This window comes from Choristoneura fumiferana, chromosome 16 (genome assembly GCF_025370935.1).
Source record: "Choristoneura fumiferana chromosome 16, NRCan_CFum_1, whole genome shotgun sequence".
Lineage (NCBI taxonomy): Eukaryota > Metazoa > Arthropoda > Insecta > Lepidoptera > Tortricidae > Choristoneura > Choristoneura fumiferana.
The window spans coordinates 3,101,902-3,123,062 of record NC_133487.1 but is presented as its reverse complement, the minus strand read 5'-3'; the positions used below and the strand labels follow the sequence as shown (position 1 = coordinate 3,123,062).

Below are 21,161 nucleotides of genomic sequence, written 5' to 3'. Positions count from 1 at the left end.
TATAGCATATTTTAATAATGAATAAAATTTCGACCATAGACAATTTCTCTTCAATAGCCAGTTAAGTGACACTATGCGTCATTAAACCGTAATTTTATATACCAATTTAATATGCTATGAACCTGTCTAGTATAATCATACATTTTGATTAATGTACTGCTTCAACATCCTATCGAATCAATAAACCACATTAAAATCTCATCAATTATTCTAATGTTGTTTTTCTTCTTAAAAAATATGGCTCTGTCCATCGGAGGACAATTTTGCCAGTGTCTAGTAGTTTTTTGCCGTTGTACGGTAAAAAAATTCTAGAAACGATATATTGAGACGTAATGGTGGTGAACGATGACAGCGCGAATCCGGCGTCGGCATCAATTATTCTAAATAACAATTTCACACGCCATAAACCACGTGGGGTCACACAGTAGTCAAAATTGGCATACTCGTAAATACTAAACTAAATTACAGTTAGAAAATCTTACGTTAAACAAATTTGAATTCTAATTCTTAAGTAGCACAATAGCCAATTCATTCTATCAGACGCAGATAAGTCAGCAATAAACATGAAACATATTGCAGATTTTTAAGTACAGACCCCGTACCACGATCGAGCAAAATTTTACTAAAAGCTTTTAAAAATGTTGCTTTTATACGAAACAAAGCGATCGTATTTGTCGTTTCGGAGTTGCTTGGTAAGCGGGTTTGTGTCTGGCTGGTCAGACGCTGACTCACATATTAGCCGCGAAAAAAAAACATTAGCGTGTGAGATCAAGTTATTAAAATAGCCGTGTAATTTTCTACCTTAAAATGAAACGCGATAGAGTTGAGAATGGATCTTTGTGGGGTTTTTGTTAGCTTCTAGGTCAGACTATGGAAGAATTTCTCAAATAATTTTCGTTAAGAGATCTCATCAATTTTCGAGTCATTATCCATTTTTTGTGCCCTATTAAGGTGAGATGGTGATTATTTTCCTTCGTTGTTTTGGAAATAACTGTCTACTAATGTACTACCCACAGACATGCTATAGAATAGATAATGCAACTAGACTTACTGGATGAAAATTAGAAATCCGTTTCAGCCGAACAGCTAACTCCTTGTACGCTTTAATCTGACCATTTTCAAATCTTTCCTAATGTTATAGATGCGAATGTGTGTTTGTTTGTCAGTAGGTACGCTTTCACGCTGAAAATACTTATCATGATTTAATTTGGTATGGAGATTTTGATCCTCTGGAAAGGACATATTATTTAGGATAGGTTAATTTCCGTGGAGCAGCTCGAAGCGAACTGTTAACAGACAAAGTAGCAAGGACCACCTAGCCGTAGATAAATAGACATCTAATGGGCATCTAATAGGCAAGCTCCATCTTAGAGTTAACCTTTACTTATTTTATTAGTCATAGTTGTAGTCAAACGCATAAAAACAATCTCGCGTTTTGCTGAGTCTCATAATAAAATTAAATCCCGCGATATTAAAATACATGCGTTCGTTTCTCATTCAATACGATGCACTTACTGAATCTATTTCTACATTATGTCTGTAGTCCTATCAAATTATCTTTTTTATAGGATACCTCCATTTGATTCCGTATTTAATCATGGCGGCTTTCTGACGTGAAGTATTTGTCATAGTTTACGTGTTTTTATTTCGAAAATATAATATGAATTACCTAATTATGTGATAATTTTTAATTACATTTTTAATAAATCTCCACCTTAAAAATACAAAATTCAAATTGGTTCGTTCAATCCCTTCTTAAGCGGCTCGTAGACTGGCCATATTTTCACTGCAATTTGTGGCCGGCAACTATTGGTGTCCCTCTCTTACTCAAATGTTAGACAGGGACACCAATAGTTGCCGGCCACATATTGCAGTGAAAATATGGCCCGTCTAGGAGCCCATTTTCTATATCATAAATGAGAAAATAACTATCTGTCTGTATGTCTGTTGTTTATAACAACATTAAAATTAATTTGTGAAATAAAAATGCGTGTTAACTTTCTTATGACAGAAAAGCAACCATTTTATTTTTAATCTAAAAAAAGTAGAACTACAATCACATTGTTGATGGCCAGCAACAAATTACGTTCGGTCAAATAAAAAAGTTTTTATGTTACTAACATAAATATCCCCACCACAGGAAAGATAAAAATACAAAATAAATGCGATTAATTTTTAAAAATAATAAATATTGTGGGGTGTTACAACTGGTGCTTAATTTTTAAATAATGTTTATGTATGATTTTTAGTATATTATGTATGTACAATTTTCTGAAAACTATGGCAACAAAAATAACGAAATTGGTACAATATTAAGCAATTACCAGATGTTAAGACGTTATAAATTTATTTTGAAGTAAATTATTAATTACGACGTTACTTAAGTATAGATATTCTTTAAATATATTTCCACTCCTCACATTAATAAATTGATCTGTAGTGAAATGTTTCTGCAAAACATTCAATCGCTGCAATGCTGTTGTGAACGCCTCATCTATACGAGGATTATTTATTGAAGCTTTGGAAGGCAACGGCACCTGAAATCTATAGTCATTCAAGGTGACGGGATTTTGAGACATTTTACTAGCGATGGATTGCTCTACAGTTGATCTTGAATGAGGATTTGATACAGAGTCCGTTTCTAAAGAGTTTTTAAGAATAGTATTTACAAATTGACTTTCACTTCCTGTACTCTTGTACATATTGCTGCATACTGGCGCATAAACTTGCCCAGAAATAACAAAACCTAAAGCTGTGTTCTGTAGCACGCACCGACCGGAGCCTAACGTTATTCGCTCAGGCAGCAAGACGTTAAATAACACATCTGCAGCTAGTAACATATTAATTTGCCCAGGAATGTTGAATGTACTGTCAGCAAGCATAATGTGACTGGGAATATTAATCTCCGCAGTATTGACTTTTACTTGAGGAATCGGCGAAGTTATATTTTTAACAACAGAACAATTTACTTCTGCAGAATAACCCGATCACAACGAATTAATATTTACAGTGACAGCACGTTCAACTTTCTGCGCTTGCTGTCCTACGGTCACGATCCTAAATTCCCGCTTGAATGATGGAAGACCCAGCGCTTTAGCCAAATCAGCAGTTATGAAAGAGGTTTGGCTCCCGCTGTCAAGTAAAGCTCTTACCTTCTGGGTTTGTCCATCACTCGCCTTAACATTAACGATGACCGTGGGCAGCAGCACCGCCGCGCCCGCGCCTAGGGCGCTGCCGCACGCGGCGCCCACCGTCGCGGACACTTGCGCCTGCTCCTCCAAGTGCAGGAGCGAGTTATGTTCCTTACTGTTGCAATGAGCACATTTAAATATAAATTTACATTTGTTGGCGTGTTTGTTTAGACATATTTTACAGATATTATTTTTATTTACAAAGTCTAATCTATTTTCAACGGCTTGCATAATGAAGCGTTGGCATTTGTACAACTTATGACAAGATAATGAACAATATTTACAGACAACTTCAATATTATTAACTAAATTTGTACATTGATATTTCGAACTGACCTTATTTACAGGCATCTTATTTTCTACCCTATGGCTCTCCTCCAAACTGCAAGCTCTGCGTTCTAAAAATGCTAGAAAGTCTTGTAAAGTAGGCAATTTAGTCTGGTCCCGATCGGCGAAGTACGCGCGGCACGTGTAGTGGTCCAGCTTGCGCGAGAGCGCGGGCACGAGCACCATGTCCCACGCGTGCACCGGCTGCGACAAGCTCTCCAGCGCGCCGACGTTCTGACGAACCGCAGACACTAACGCACGCAGGCCCGCCGCCGTCCCTCGAGATAGTGGAGGGATGTCGAGGATGTTGTTTACATGAGTTGTTATTGTGATACAGGTATTATTGTACCTTTTGTCCAATAGCTCTAAGGACTTCGTGTAAGATTCGCTGACTATAGGCAGCCCGTCAACTAAATTTAGAGCTTCTGCAGATAGATATTTGCGTAAATAAAATAATTTCTGAATATCCAATAAATTATTATCATTACCTATGACGGCCTTGAATAAATCAATAAATCCTCTATACTTGCAAATATCTTTGCCGTCGAATATGGGTATTTCGAGTGCTGGTAATTTATTTACATAATTATTTACATTTTCAGCGGACGCATATCTAGTCGACGACTGTATATTTTGTGGCTCTCGCATGGCATTCAACGCCGTCTTCATTCGCGAGAGAACATCGAGGTACAATTCCTCAGTCTCGTCCGAGTCTTCGAGCTCTTTGGCGCCGTCTTCTAGAGCGAGAACCTCCGCCTTCAAATCGGAGTATTTAGAATACGCCTTATTGATCTGGTCTATGCGTACTTCGAGATCAGTAGGTTCTTGATATTTGTTATCGGCGACATAATTCGCGATTCTCGTGATTAGACCCTTATAGTAAGCTTTGCTGCGGCTCAATTTATCTACAGACATTTTTTACAACTGTACACTCGCTTGTTAAAAAATACAGTTAGCTATGACGCTACACTTAATTTTTACACTGGTTATAATATTATATACAGGCGAAGGACCATTAAATGTTTATAACAACATTAAAATTATTTGTGAAATAAAAATGCGTGTTAACTTTCTTATGACAGAAAAGCAACCATTTTTTTTTTAATCTAAAAAAAGTAGAACTACAATCACATTGTTGATGGCCAGCAACAAATTACGTTCGGTCAAATAAAAAAGTTTTTATGTTACTAACATCTGTACCTTTTCACGCATAAATCTCTGACCCAATTTAAGAGAGAAGTGCATAGAATAGTTTTTATCCCGGAAAATTGCATAGTTCCCGCGGGATAGCGATAAACAGATTCATTGCAGACGGCATCACAGAAAACAACTAGTGTAATAAATATCTAGTTAAATTTAATAGCCTTTCAAAGGATGCCACATTCCACATTTCCCTCTAAAACAAATTGATAAATTACTATTCATAAAAAACATACATTAATGTATGTTTCTAACAGTAATTCGATAAATAAAAACAACAGTAACAAATATAAAACAAGCCATTAAAACTAAATACACCCGCTGAGTGAAGGAAGGATCGATAAATTAACGGATTTATCGAGTACGTTTATTACGTACGACGTTAATTAATCAATTTAATGTAAAGTTAATGAGGACTGGTGAAAGCAGCAAGAGTCACAGTACAACCGAGTAGGTAATTATTATCAAAAGAAAATTACCTACTGACTGACCTACGCCCAACTTGGACTATTGGTTTTTCGGAAAGCAGAAATTAATATACAGGCTAATTAACACTTAAAGGATAACTGGAAGAGATCCCTTTAAGAGAAAAATTGAACCGACTACAAAAACCATGAAAGTAATTTTCTACCAGTCTGAAGTCGGTCGGTGCCTCAGCACTAGCCAGCAGGAGTGGACCTATAGTCATCTATCTCATCTACGCACTTTATATTGGGCTTCAATCACTCCTGCTGGCTCGTGCTTGTCTGCACGTCACCTTTTACGAAAGATTGCTTTTTTCAATGCAGAGGCGTTCATTATTGAGGAGTCCTGGTGCTTCACCATCAGTTTTACCATATGCATTACGAGAAGCATAAATTTCTTAGCAACTGTGTCAAAGTAATTAAAATTCAACCCGTGAAATTGTTATTGAGTAGTAACTCCAACGGTCAACTGTGGTCATCATCAGTTCCACTACAATGATGATTTTGAAGAGCAAATGCACGAGTTACTACTAAAAATATCCAATTTACTATAGGTGTCCCTACAACATTTGAAGAGTTCCCTCGATTTCCTTAAGATCCAATCATCAGATCCTGATTTGGTGCTTATGGAACCTCATTGAAGACATTCCTAGACGAAAGCAAAAAAAATTGTTCAAATCGGTTCATTAAATGACGGAGTTCTGAGGTAACAAACATAAAAAAGTAACAAAAAGTATGCGTCCTGTACAATGTTAACTAATCGGACATATTTTATTCCCGCAGTAAACCATCGAGAAGTCAAACTCTCAAACCTCAAGCAAGAATACATCTCGTAAACAAAACGCGCGGGCGCCAGTCGCTTTCATTTTGTGACCTTTCCAAAAATACTTGTTCCCGCTGTCAACTGTCACTATTACGAGACAACAGTTAAAACGAGTTGATCTGAATGGATTGATGGCAGCTAGCTTGAGGGTCCATTGGGAAGAGGTGGAATAGTTGATATCAATCTCACTAATATTATAAATGCGAAAGTTTGTAAGTCTGTTTGCTTGTTTGTTACATTATCACGTCTAAACTGCTGAACCAATTTAGATGAAATTCGGTATACAGAGAGTTTGAGTCACGGGAAAAGACATTTTTTCAACAAGGACAAGGATAGTTTTTATCCCGGGAAATTGCATATAGTTTCCACGGGACATCGATAAACAAATCCTACCTCCTCTTGCCTCTTGAAATTATTGTTTACTTAACGGCTAGTAAACAATAACTTCAAGAGGTAACACAATTTAAAAACTAATTGAATGGATACATTTTCAATTTTTTTGACGGCAGATACATCTTTCACTGTCACTGAACGTAGATACGGTTTGTTTAAAATGTATCACAATCGGGATCTCATCTTCTAAGATTTTTTAAGTTAAATACTTAACCATGGAACCCCAGACAAATCGAAGCACATCGATGGTGTTTGATGTTCCTAATTTATACTAGGCCCGCTTGGGAGATACGGCCCAAGGCATCTCACTCTAAGAGGAGGCCTGTGCTAAGTAGTCATGAAAGTCACTTGTCATGAAAGTTGGCCATGGCGTGTGCTTAAAATAAATACGAAAGATGGTGAATTTCACAAACCTATCCACCTCATACAGGTTCATATAAACCACACAACCTTACTAAGCTACCGAACCAAACAGAAATCCCAACTGTGCCCTCTACCGTCTATCACGCTCACAAACACGTTAACTTTATACGGTTTGTGTGAACCCTTCCGCTTCGTGAGGCAACGGCGAGATTTAATTACTTCGTTTACAGACACTTGATTTACTGAACTCTTAATTTGAAAGTGTTGATTTAAGCCCTCGAGAGTAGCCTTTCCACATCTCTTAATGACGAAATGTAAACACGAAGGATATATGTTATTTACGACGTCGTAGAACGTAAGAATGTACCTGTGTAAAACAACAATTCCGTGCTATGGTTCCACTTAAAATTCCATCTACAATTCTACATACACATATAATCTGTTATGACAGTCTATACGTCGTTACAAACAGGAATTATATCATTATCCCTCGCTAGAATAACGCGACGGATCGTTAACGTAAATCGATTTCCACGCGCGGCGACAACCGCGCTCGCATACTAAACGGGCTAATGGATCATTAAAACTAAATCAACCTCTCCTTGTTACAGATCTAGCTGCGATCAGACAGCTACTGGAAAGCGAGACTGGAGGCACCAACTGTCCCAGCTGTAACATGCCCTTTGACAAGGGTAAAAAGAGAAAGCTGATTGACACCTGTGGCCACGAACGATGCTACGCCTGCATGTTCCGGAACGAGGCTTGCCCGATCTGCGCTAGAAACAGCCAGGGGCGACGACCAGCTATGGAGCGCTATACGCCCTCCCCGCAACGGCAGGACGACTGGCAGTCCCCTATGCGACTCCCGAAACCCCCAAAACAACCCACCAATTTAGTCCAAAGCTGTCCCACCCCTCCTCACACGAGGAGAAGATTCTTCCTGAGCCCCAAGTCGCTGCGCAGCCCGTTCGCGCAGCGAGCATCGCGACACAGCTCCGAAAACCACGTGCCTCTCTCGGGTAAGCATTATCGCACGCCATCTTTACATTTGCATACCTGTGGGCCCGCGCGTGGTAGCCACCGATTTGCATCACCCTTGCGCAACCTGCGCACGCAACACACTTTACTTCATTGATACCTTCTACGGCAACTTTGAAATCTCATTCACTGGACGTCGCAGCTCTTACTTTCCTGACGGGCCATTTGAGTGCTTTTAGAGCCGAGAGGATCCCCGGCTCGTAAATAAATGTGAGTGACAGTTGCGACAGCAGCGCCTACGTGCCTCCCGCCGGATGTACGTAGGGGTTCCGTCAAGGACCGGTTGTCTGTCTAGTATAGATATTTATGAGGTTAGGTAGTCCGCCACTTTTGCAACGTTGCCCGCGCGGGCGCAGACGGCCGGCCGGCTGTGAACATTATCAGTTACATTTTCTATTTCCATTAATTATATCATTCCTGTCCACCCAATTTCTGACCATATTGAAATATACTTCGTTCACAGCTGCGGTTTCTTAATGAAAACTATTAGTTTCAATTCGCCGCGGCACTTGCCCCTTTATTTCTGCGCTTAATCTACCCGTCGGTGGGAACATTTCTATCTGTCAGCTTTAATACATTCGTTTCTGCCGGCATTAGCATTCGCTTAGTAATTCTTAGGTAACTATGGCATTTATCACTGTGAACTTTGCTGGCATCGTCACAGAGCATAAATATGGCGCTTGGTTCAACAGGACTGCCCGAAGAGGGCCCTCGGGTCGCGGCTTGGCATAGCTTGGTCTTCAATAAGATCAGGTCGCTGTGGTCAGCGCACTCTTCCGTGCCGCAGGGGCTCAACCAACTGACAGGCAATAACATTGTCCTTAACAGAACGCGGGCTCGATTCAGCAGCAATTAAACCGTCAAAATACCCAATTACGTTCCGTTCTTAATGTAAATAGATTCACAATTTGGTATTTAGCAGTTGGAATCGAGCCCGCATTCCCTGCCACTCGGTGCAGCTCGATTTTTGCACTCATTGCCTGCAGGCTTGCATACATTCACAGTCGGATCGTTCGATGCACAGCTATTTATCGAGACCGGTTTTGTTGTTCCCGTTTTGCATTTTGTTTGTGTTTGAATTTTGTATTAATGTATAGATAGTGCTTGAGGATTTTGTTTTGAGTGTTGTTTTTGAATACCATAATGAATTGCGACATACTTAAGCTCGACTTAACTGGCACCGCATATAATACATAAAAGCATCACCGATTATGACACGTAAAATGACTTGTGATTTTATAACATTGCCTTTTGTTGTCAATTCCTTCATATCGCAGGCATGCATGACTCGTCACTATTGAGATGAAGATATATGAACAATCGATACTAAAATTCAGATAAGGGATCGGTGACAAAAATAACATATCGATTCGTGGGCGAATGCGATCATCACGAACGATAACGATAGAATCGATGTACAAGACTCCGTAGATAAACATTGAATGGCTCTCAAAATTGTATATGTAAATGAGTTTTTATAATCTTTGGAAGATATAATTGGATACGAGATGAAGATTATAAATTACATATTGATATTAGTTCTGAGGCTTACATAATTTAGTTTAAATGTACGTATAATAAAAGACCAATTATGGAACACCTTGACCAGATATTTCTTTTGTAAACGAAATATTTGTTAAATGAAAATAATCAATAGAAATACAAATAGCTTGGGGCATTCTTTGCGGCGATGTTTGCCCCTGAGTATTAACTGCAAACTGATTTTTAATGAAAGTGTGTTCAGCTAAGCACTTGTGGTAAAATACCGTCAAATTATTAAGTATTTTCAGAAATATTAAACCGCTAACTTTTAATGACTGATAAACTTTAGAAGTTAAGTATCTTATCTTACTAATATTATAAATGTGAAGTTTATAAAGATGTTTGTTACTCAATAACGTCTAAACCGCTGAACCGATTTAGATGAAATTCGGTATACAGATAGCTTGAGTCCCGAAGAAGGACATAAAAGTTTTTATCCCGGAAAATTGCATAGTACCCGCGGGATAGCGATAAAGGAAATGTTACGCGGACGGAGGCGCGGGCAACAGCTAGTACTAAATAACATCACACCTTAGCTATGAAACAATAAATAGCTTAGCACAGAGTTAATATTCAACGCATATAATCGTGTTTACGAACATTATGAATTAATTTGCCATGCCTTAGACGGACTATTCCTTCAACGCAATTATATTATCAATTAGAATTAAATTATGAATAAAACTGTAATTAAAAGTTTATCTCGCGACTTTGCTTTGCTCGCAAGTTTGATGAAGTTCAAATATAGAAAAACCGGGCATATGCGAGTTGGAGTCCAATGACCAAGGGTTCCGTATCATTTATACAACATTCATTAGACATTAGCAGAAAACGGCAAAAATATCACGTTGGTTGTATAAGAGTCCGCCTTAAATATTTATTTTATTCTGCTTTTAGTATTTGTTGTTATAGCGGCCACGTTATACATAATCTGTGAAAGAAAATTTCAACTGTCTAACTATCACGGTTCATGAAATACATCGTGGTGACAGACGGAAAGATGGACGGACAGCAACGTCTTAGTAATAGGGTTTCCGTTTTAACCCTTTGGGTACGCTATCCTAAAAATGATGTTTATACGGATTTCCAAAAACATTTATAAAGCTCTAACCCATCAACTCACCCTTGAAAATATTACCACATACGTAGTACTTACATAGGATGACAATGCAAACACACTCAATAAAAAGTTGACAGTCATTATCATCATCATCATCATCATCCAGCCTATATACGTCCCACTGCTGGGCACAGGTTTCCTCTCAGAATAAAAAGGCTAGGGCTGTAGTTCCCACGCAGGCCCAGTGCGGATTGGGAACTTCACACACACCACTGAATTGCTTCGCAGATTTGTGCAGGTTTCCTCACGATGTTTTCATTCACCATAAAGCTCAGCTTTTCTTTTGTTTTCTTTGTCAGGTCGGATACTTCTGGGACTACCCTCGTATGTCATTTGTTTTCGAAAAATCAATCCAGATGTTCATCAATGTCATGTGCGAATTCGAAGATAGAATTTTGACAGACGTACCTAAATCTCAAACAGGCGAATACATGCATAAATACGTATTAATAATTATAAAGATTATTAGAACTCCAAAGCCTCATATTTAGTCAAAGCCTGATTATACAACCATGGTGAAGTGGAAATATAATCCTATGTTGCGGAATACTAGTTTTCTAGAAACTAGTATCAAAGTGGTCGCTGTTTTTATTCAATTTATACTGGTCTTATGATTTGCTTGATTCATTTAATTGTGGACGAGTTGCAAATAGGTGACAGAACCTGTGTGGTATCTCGTTTAGATTTTATTGAACTTGTACTGACACTTACCGGTAATAGGTAAAACTTGACAACTTTATCAGAACATTCGACTTTAAACAACAGGGTTGTGATTGCTACTGCTGAAACTGGAATTTTCTGGATTTCTAGACATCGTTAAGTAGACTAGGTTGCTAAATTGCTCAACATTCGAATAATTAAGCAAAATAACGCCTTGGTTGACTTAACGACTGAGTCTGGTGTAGTGTAAACAAATTGTTCATAGATATAAAATGCGCGCTACAGTTTTAATTCCTACACTACGCAGTTAACAAGAAAAGCTCCTAAATATTTTTAATGTGTCACTGAAGTTTAGAATGTGTTTATACAGGGCATCGTTCCAAACTTGACATATTATGATAAGAAGTTTATTTTAATACTCAACATATTTAATATACTTAGTTTTTGGTATCAATAGAAAGGATATATAGTCTAGTATTTGTTACAATACACAATAATCGCACTGATGCATAAAGTTTGCTGCTAAAAATAAAAATCTGAATAACTCTATGCATATCACTGTGATATCGCTAGATTAACCCTGATTTTTAGGTTTATGGATGTATCATTTTAGATTTTCCAATATACCATTGTGATCTATATGTTTTCGTCTACAAGTGAGTATTTTTATCCTAGCTATAGTTTTCGTGGTTGATCTACAGCAGACGTTTTTGCGACGCGCGTCCGCTCGGCGCTGGACGTAAGACCGTAATCTGCTCGCGCAGGCCGGACTTTCAAGTAGTTAAGAACATTTAACCCCTGTTTTACCTTCCATTGATTAAATTTATTTGACGGATAAATGTGATGCTGTCTCTGTTTATTTTGTTCGAATAGACGGAGACGGCATTACTTTTATCCGTCAAATAAAATTAATCAAGGGGTGGTGAAACAGCACCTTAATGTTATATAACTATAATATTTAAATGCTTCGTATATCGAGCAACTACGCAGATTTCACTATAGTGTCAGATTACATCTTAATGCACCTCGTATCAAATGTCTCTACATAAATTAAATGATGAAGTAAATTACTCACTTATTATACCGAGATAACCATCTGTCACAGTACTGCCTACACTGGGCTCACCTTGAGCTGAAACTTAGGTAAATGACATGCTCAGTTTTGTCCAACGATCCACATTTTAGTCTAGTTCGAATTAAACGCCACGAAAAGGCTTGAGCCGCAAATTTGTTAATTTTAAGCTATACTTACTAGCTTTTGTCTATGGTTCCGCGCGCGTAAATCTAGCCTAGTACTTAATTGAATTAAAAATTCCGGGATTTCGTAAAAATTGCCGTGGGAATTTCTAAAAATTACATCGTGATTTCATTAACGTTGCATATAAAACCTGTCTCTAATCCTAGTGGCTATTATTTAACGTGCTAAGGTTCCTATATTATAGCCTATATACGTCCCACTGCTGGGCACAGGCCTCCTCTCAGAACAAGAGGGCTTGGGCCATAGTTCCCATGCGGGCCCAGTGCGGATTGGGAACTTCGCACGCACCATTGAATCGCTTCGCAGGTTCGTGCAGGTTTCCTCACGATGTTTTCTTCACCGCAAAGCTCGTGGTAAATTTCAAATGCACATGAATTTCGAAAAACTCAGAGGTGCGAGCCGGGGTTTGAACCCACGATCCTCTGCTTGAGAGGCGATAGGTCAAACCACTAGGCCACCACGGCTTCTAAGGTTACATTACTAAAAAATAATATTCGTAAATACTTTTTTGATTTTCTTCTTAGTTATTTGCCGTAAGAACTTACTACAGTAAATTAAAAAAACTTGAAAAAAATCGGTACCTAAAGTCGATTTTAAGTTATGGCCTGGCCAAGAGAAGTAGGGATTCATCGTAACGTATGGACGAAACGTTTACGAAATATTCATAATTACGGTTTTAAGATGTATTAAATATTATTCTAATCTAAACTTTGTTTTCACGCCCGTAATAACAGACTTTGAAAGCCACACTTAAAAACCTTACGCAGCAGTGGCGCCATCTAGTAAGACAAAAAACGATAGCCCTCATTGAGAAAGCATATGACCTTTTCCGACAAATAAGATGGCAAAACATTATTCACTAACATCTGTACTATGCCTCAGTCATCCAAAAAAACTGTAGGTGTTCATCGAATCACCTGTTAAACCACGCATTAATAAGGCGTCACCCGATACTGTAACAGCCATTACATCTCATTGTATTCAATGACCAAATCTTCCCGAAACCGATAAGTATTAAGTCCATACACTATCCATTCCAACGTGAACTTTATCATAAGCCTTTACGGAATAATGTTGGCGTCTTTCGTTATAAATTATGCTAAGTGTCATCAGAATAGTAAGGCGTGAATGTTGTATCCACTTCACTGGCCAAAGTCAAGGGCGATTATTGCCATTGGCAAAAAGGTGTTTTTTTAATGTCATAGACAAGGTTTTTTTTTTGATGGACAGGTACATGGATTACGGGTATTGTGTCTGTACAGTTTGTTGGAACCATGATAAATTTGTAAAGCAATATTAGTACATACAACGTCACTCCATAAACTTGATTATAGCCAAATTATTTCAGACTTAACCTTGTCGGAATGAGTTGTCGCTCTTTGAGTACTCGTAAATTAACCTAACCAACTTAAAAAGTTGACTCTGTGATTTCAAAGTTCAATAAGTATCTCAAAAATGGCTAAACGGATTTTAATGACATTTAACTAAAAACCACAGCTAGTAAACTCGCTTTCACATAAAAAAAATCGTATCGAAATCGGTACGTCTGTTTGAGTACTACAATGCCACTGACAGTCAGACACTGGCGTAGTATTTGTTTACATCTCACTCTCATTTCTCATTTGTTCTCATCATCATTTGTGTGTTTTTACATCGGAGGTTAATAAATCACAGAATGTTTTTTTTTATTTCTTTTCAAAACAGTACTGGCAGGTACTAGCTACTAAATTATAGAAAATATTACAAGTGAAACATTCATCTAAACTAAACAAAGATTTATGTTGCCTCACAACATAGTCCTGCGGAGATTCCCGCGTCGTGACAAATTTCAACAAATACGGCTGTAAAGTATGTGTAACCGTTATTTTGATAAAATATGCTTGTTGGTATGCAGAAGAGTTGCTTACATGATCCCCGGTAAAGGTGTAAACGTACAAGTATTATTAAATAAATTTTAATATCACTGGAGTATAGATTGATAATGCAAATTGGTCTGAACTTTAAACGAAAATTACAAAAACACTTTTAATTTATTCAAAAATTTTTTTTTAAAATCCAAGTTTTTTTAGGGTTCGATAACTCAGTGGGCAAATACAGAACCCTCATAGAATCACTTCGTTGTCCATCGTCCGTCTATCAAGCTCCTTTTCCTCAGGAATCCGTGGAAGTATCAATCTGTAATTATTATCTGTTGCCCGACTCGCACTTGGCGGATTTTTTTTTATCTCCGCAATTTTCCACCTCAAGTATCGTTAAATAACGAAGTTATTGTATCTATTGAAAAAAAAACTCCAACCAAGTAACATTTGAAAAAAGCTTTTAGAATATTCAACGCAACTGTAGTCCATCTCAATGCGACACTAACTTTGATCCTATACTTACAAGTAGAAGACTTGTGCAATCTAAATTAAACCTTACATGTATACAAAATATAAACCTTTACAATTAAGTGCACTTAACTCCTAAATTGATTCCACATCAACCAGTATGATAATACTCCATGGACCTTGTTCTAATGTCTTTAAGGTTTAAAATATTGTATCCAGACTGAATTCTTCAACCTCGTATCTTGCAATTACTATTGTTTTAAAATCAACCTTTTGTCAAGTGCACCGTGTTGGTTTTGTAACTAGACCATGGGGTAGATGCGAAGTTGCGAAAGTTACTTCATACCACAAGGCAATGACATCGTGGGAGATGACAGTTTTTCTAGCAGACTCGTTCCTGTGCGTCCATGCAATGAGATCCACTGGAAGTGATTGGGACGTTTACAGCATTTTTATTAATGTCAACTTGTATAGTTTTTTAACTGATGAGCGGAGGAATGCAATGGATTCTTGCGTACTGTGAATATAGTCCATGGAATTAATTGATTTGACATGATAATGAAGTTCGTTTTTATATAATGACGAAAAACTGTACACAACAAACAACGATAAACAATAACTACGAGTCAAATGTACGTAAATGTTAAATTTGGGTAATGTGGTCAAACGTCGAGCCAAATATTAGTCGTGTGTGTGTATTAGCGTGATAAATCCTGTTTGTGGTATTATACGTATTTTTTCTTTATTTTAGTTAAGTATCTGGATACATACATACTTACACATGAGAATGAATTTAATATTAAGGTATTTCAAATCATATTTTAATTGAGAAAAGAAGAGTTTCAAGTTGCGGTCTTATTTTTTATGTAGGTAGGCATTTTAACTGATTACTTCAAGGTCTAAAGAGTAGTTTAGTTTGCTTGAAAGGATAAAGAGTATTCTTCCGAGATCCCATATAAATGTTAATTGGTAAATATTATCTTATTGGTAAGGATTATAACTTCGTTTTAGTAAACAAACATATTTACTTATGTGCAGTTGTACTTGGGTTATAGGAGTATAAATTGTACCAAAAAAAGAAATTTACATGTTCCACAACGTTTATGGTTCATCCATTGAATTCTGTGGGATGACCACTAAATAAAGAGAAAAACAGAGACAGACGCATCAGAGGATGGCCAAAGGACTATGTACACAATGCTCTCGGCGAGGACGAGTGGCAAAAAAAAGGCCCTGCAGTGGCTAAGAAAAGAAAACTATAATGATATTTCTGCCTCATCCAGTAAAAACCAATAAATCATCTTCCAACATGGAAGCTCAACGATCTAATAAACCACTGCACCACGCCACTGGATGGTATGCATAGGTACTTGTTTTGGCTATTATCTATGCCTTTTGCCATATGGCGCTTAATAACTGCCTTTGAAATTTATAACTAGCCTTTGACTTCATCTGCGAAGGAGTCTAAATCTTAATTAATTCAATATGGTAATTCGTGGGTAATTCTTTAATAGACATGCAATTGTATTTATTTTGTAAGAAGTAATTAAATTGATTAATATTAATCACCTTCGTTACTTTCAATTATCCTTTAATAAAAATATTAACAGAAAAGTATTAATTCCTGGTGGAAAGGCACCCTAAATGTGTGACAATTTAAGGACGGTCCTCAATAAAAATGAAATTTTCAACAAACACTCACGTATATTTTGTCCAACTATATAAATTATATATACCTTAACTGTGTTTTCAATACAATGTAAAAAAGTAGAGACGAATCCAAGTCGGCGATCCATAAAGTTCTCAAAACTGTTCGTAATACAACACCAGGAACGATCATGCCTTCCCAGTTCGGTAAACAACATTGTAAACTGCAACATGATATAGTTCTCAGGGTATTCGTCGTAGTTTTTCTGTGAAATGTTCACGTATCGTTCCGTGGCAAAGAAAAATTTAAAACAATGGGTGATAATTGTGCTCTCATATCGACACCTCCTAAGTATACTGGTACAAGAGCATAATCATAAATTTACAGGAGAGCTGTTCAAAGGTTCCAAAACCTGTAACTTTCTCATTTGATGATATAACTTTTCAAAATTTTGCATTGGTTCCAAAGAAATATTTGCTTTCTACCTGTATTCATGGAATTTAGAAATTTCTTATAGTTTTTGAGAAAATTGCAGATACACCACTATACGCGTATTTTACATCTTGTAGTTGTGCGGTATACTGAGCTAATTACCACTTGCTCCAGTATACGGCGTAATGCGTAGATTACTGATCTAACGATATTTTATATTGTATATGAATTTTTAGATGAAATACTTATATGGCTTGCAATGAACAATAAAACACATGCTCTTTTACCTTCATCTATTGATTTATAAACGTTTTTATCACTTGCATCAATATACGGTAACATTAGCATGCCACTTGTACCAATATACTGCTAGTAATGTTTTAAATGTGCTATACAAAATACAGAAATATACCTTTATAAAAAACCTCACTTGAAATATAAATGGTTTTATTAAGAAAAGTAATTGTATTAAGTGCTTTAAATTAATGGAAGCACATTCAATGGATTCGTATTCCTGTTCAAATGTGTACTCGTATTTTATTGTGAAAGGTTCCTCATGTGATACATATATCGCATCGCACCCATTTGTATCCACATAACGGTTTAGCTTTTTGGCCTCTTCAGGGTTCCGTACCCAAAAGGTATAAACGGAAACCCTACTACTATATACTACTTCGCTGTCTGTCCGTCTGTCACCAGGCTGTATCTCATGAACCATGATAGTTAGACAGTTGAAATTTTCACAGATTATGTATAACTGTAGTCGATATAATATATGTATAACAAAAAAGAACAGAATAAATATTTAAGGGGGCCCCCATACAACAAATGTAATTTTTTTGCCATTTTTTTGCTAATCCTAATGAAGTTGTATAGATGGTACGGAACCCTTCGTGCGCGAGTCTGATTGGCACTTTGCTTAAGACAAGCTTTGACATGAAATATTGAGTCAAAGTCAAAATATCTTTATTCAATTTAGATTGTAACAAGCACTTATGAATGTCAAAAAATTACCACCGTTTCGTAAAAACCTCTGTTGAGAAGAGTCTGGCAATAAACCTAGGTATATTTTGTAAACAGATTTACAATCATATTTTAGTGATATCTATACATCACAAGTATTTAACACAACTACATATTTAAAACAGTTCTCAATTCACTATTTGGAGTAAGCACTCGCCAATGCGGATCGGAATTATTTTCAAATTTCCCTATCCATGATATAATCATTAATTTTAATAAACGCCTTATATATTAATGTCTTCTTGACAATAGATTTAAATTTTGTGTCTGTTTCTGAGTCTTGGGAAACTTATATAACTTCATACGGTTTACCCGTTTTCGCCATATACATAGCCAGGTACCATTTCTTAGGTGTGTATAAAAAAATGTGTATAGGGTGTTATTAAAAACCTGTACTATACTTTAAACCACATTAGGGCTACTAATTACTAATATGATCCAAGTAGAAAAATACTGTGATTCGAAAATAAAAAAGTTTTGTATGGAAATGGAGTCGCAAGAAGACTTTCTAATTTCGATGTTATCCCACTTATATCGTATTAGTAATCAGTAGCCCTAATATGGGTTACAGTATAGTACAAGATTTTTTTTATCAACCTGTAGGTATATTGAAATTTACTGTTCTCATTTTAATTAAAGCATGCATGCCTTCGCCTTCTTTTTGGGGATGCTCAACTACCAGAATGCAATGTAATACTGCAATGTTATATTTCTAGCACGCGTACATGTAGGTATAGCCGAGGAAACTGAATCACGTACTGGTACTGGGGTGGAACCGTTGTACTACCAATGTTATGTTGACATCCATACATTTGCCAAAGAAACCATAGCGAAATAGATCACGAAAAGGTTTCACATTGGATTTAGTTTCCATGACTGTCTATGAGAAATACGGCTATTGTAGTCTTGCGCTCCGCAATTGTCAGACCAAAACATGTTTTTTTATATATACTATCAAATTATGTGCTCGTAGAACAGTTTAAACGGTCCGCACGCAGCGACGGCTAGCGCGTACACTGAGGCAACTGCCAGTTACACTCGACTTCCCCGGCCCCGCGACAATATCGGTGCCGCGTATAGTGGTGCATGTCGGTTGCCTCAGTATACGTTGTACCGATTAGCAAAACGGTGTTAGATGCATTCATATACGTCACTTTATTTTCAAAACTAATAGGAATATCCGTGCAAATTTTTTGTGGTAGGTAAATAAGGAAATATTAATCACAAAATTGTAAAAAACTAAAAATCAGAAATTTGTCACTTGTACCAGTATACGTAGGAGGTATCGATATAGTGCCTTATAAGGAGTGAATGGTCGAAGGGGGAGAACCAGGATATTCCGTGATGAGATAGATAGGGGAAGATCAGGTTATGAGTACCCGAAATCGGCGAGCATGTACGAAAGGAATGCATGTTGTGTTGAGGAACAAGAGCATTGCCAAAGGGGGGCAAGCTGCCCCTAGAGATTCTAAAAAAGTTGCCAAATGTAAAGCAACCAAACCTAAGTCTTTGACTTGACTTGCTTGATCGATCATTCCCATACGTCGAAAGTGAAAAGCTTCATGTGTTCTCGACTTTATTCTCATTCTCCATTTTGCATTTCGTAGTATAGGGCCTGACGAAAATCGAAGAACGTAGGTATCATACTGTCCCTCCCACTCCCGTATTATAATATTAGCGTCAACGGGACGGCAATATACGAATTTTACACTTCTTAGTATAGGGCCCGTTCAGTTCGAGACAAAGCAAACAAATTAATCGAAGCTTCTCGGTCTGTTCGAGTTACGTATAAAATTGCGGCGGTTCTCACGCGCTTCCGCAGTTCAGTTTCACCGCAGCCTTCCTGAGGATGAGCAGATCCTCAGATCGTGTTACTGATACTTGAGCACGTGTCCTTAGTCATCTGATCTGTACTTTAAACCTAGTGCAACGTGACAGGGAGCAACGGCGTTTTATGCTCAGTTCCTTGATTCTATTCATTAAGTTCTATTTAAGTGACGGGGCGACATTCAAGCAAGCACAGTTTTACTGTATATGCCGAATTACATGAATAATTTTGACATTTGGAGACTTTATACATCGTAGGCATCAAAAGACAAGCCTTATATTACTTACTATAGAATACATCGAATTGGACCAATTTCTTACATACATCAACCCCGGGGGTTGCAACCCTATGGTTACGAAACAATGCAAAAATCGTCCAACGAAATTACTTAATGTTACGGTTAGGGCATGCTCCCGGGAATTACCGAAAGTACCGGGAAATCCCGGGAATTTTCAAACACACTGGTACCGGTTCTGGGAGAAAAAAATCCCGGTTCTTCGGTTCCTTCGGTACTACGGTCGACCGCACCAAAAGTTCGCTCTAGATATGTCAGTAGGCCGACGATTACCGCAGTGAACAAGACTGTGGCCTTTGATATAACTAGATTCACCATCGGTACAGTCTTTCGCTTTTTATAAAAAGTAAGTACCTAAGTAAGTTTTGGGTCTGAGTATCATTATATCTGTATGATATTTGCAGAGACGGTAATAATAGAAAAACGCCGTACAAATGTTGAATATTGTCCCGACAGTGTTAGAAATACAATCTACTTATACTTTACGGATCACAGATCGACAAGAATTTATTTCGCTGTATTATGTTATGGGAGCAAAATTAACACTACTTTTCTACAATTAACGATATATTACACCCTGTCATGTGAAATGCAACACAATACTTAATTTTAATAATCACACATAACTTAGTGGATCAGAAAATGTGATACCAAACAAGGGCCCCATTCTTTCTTTGTTATCTGTGTGAAGGAGTAATTTTTTGAAATTAAATTGTCGTTCACATGTTTTATTTTGAAATGTTTGCTAGCTATTGTTTTTTTTTTCACAGCACGATTGTATGTATTATGCATGGAGTATTATTTGTTTTTTGTATGTCGTTTTACTGCTAGGTTTTTTGGTTGAAGCCTTGTAAATATCGGCATGATTTGAAATTCAAGTTGATGTGAAACGTGTGAATGTTCATGTTTGTGTGGTAAAAACAAATTAAGATCCCTTTTCCAAGTTTTATCCAACACTATTGTGGCGATCCATGGACCCCGCTTGATTCCGCACAACATTCTGTATAATTCTATTTTTCTTTCTCCAGATGACGAAGGTGGCCACATAAAACAAGGGTTCGAGCGACGACAAAACGACTTGTACATGCGCTTGGGCCTACTGCTCGGGGAACGACGCTCGCGTAATAAAGCGCGCGATAGCTGCACTTCACTCGCTTCACTCGACGCGCACACCCTCGCTTCACACAACACTAGTCCGGTAAGAACACATTGTACCTACATACATACAC

At 37.4% G+C, this 21,161-nt stretch overlaps 1 protein-coding gene across 6 annotated transcripts in view; it reads left to right on the top strand.

Annotated features, from left to right (window-relative positions):
* The window catches only part of rols (zinc-RING finger and ankyrin repeat domain-containing protein rolling pebbles), a 377,175-nt gene that overhangs the window by 347,859 nt on the left and 8,155 nt on the right, over nucleotides 1-21,161 (top strand). For 5 of the 6 annotated variants that reach the window (XM_074099452.1, XM_074099451.1, XM_074099450.1 and 2 more), the window contains 3 exons: nucleotides 7,373-7,780; nucleotides 8,492-8,605; nucleotides 20,961-21,130. In XM_074099452.1, the coding sequence (XP_073955553.1) occupies nucleotides 7,373-7,780; nucleotides 8,492-8,605; nucleotides 20,961-21,130 (692 nt within the window). The remainder of the gene's footprint in view (nucleotides 1-7,372; nucleotides 7,781-8,491; nucleotides 8,606-20,960; nucleotides 21,131-21,161) is intronic. The other variant, XM_074099453.1, reaches the window with a different exon arrangement.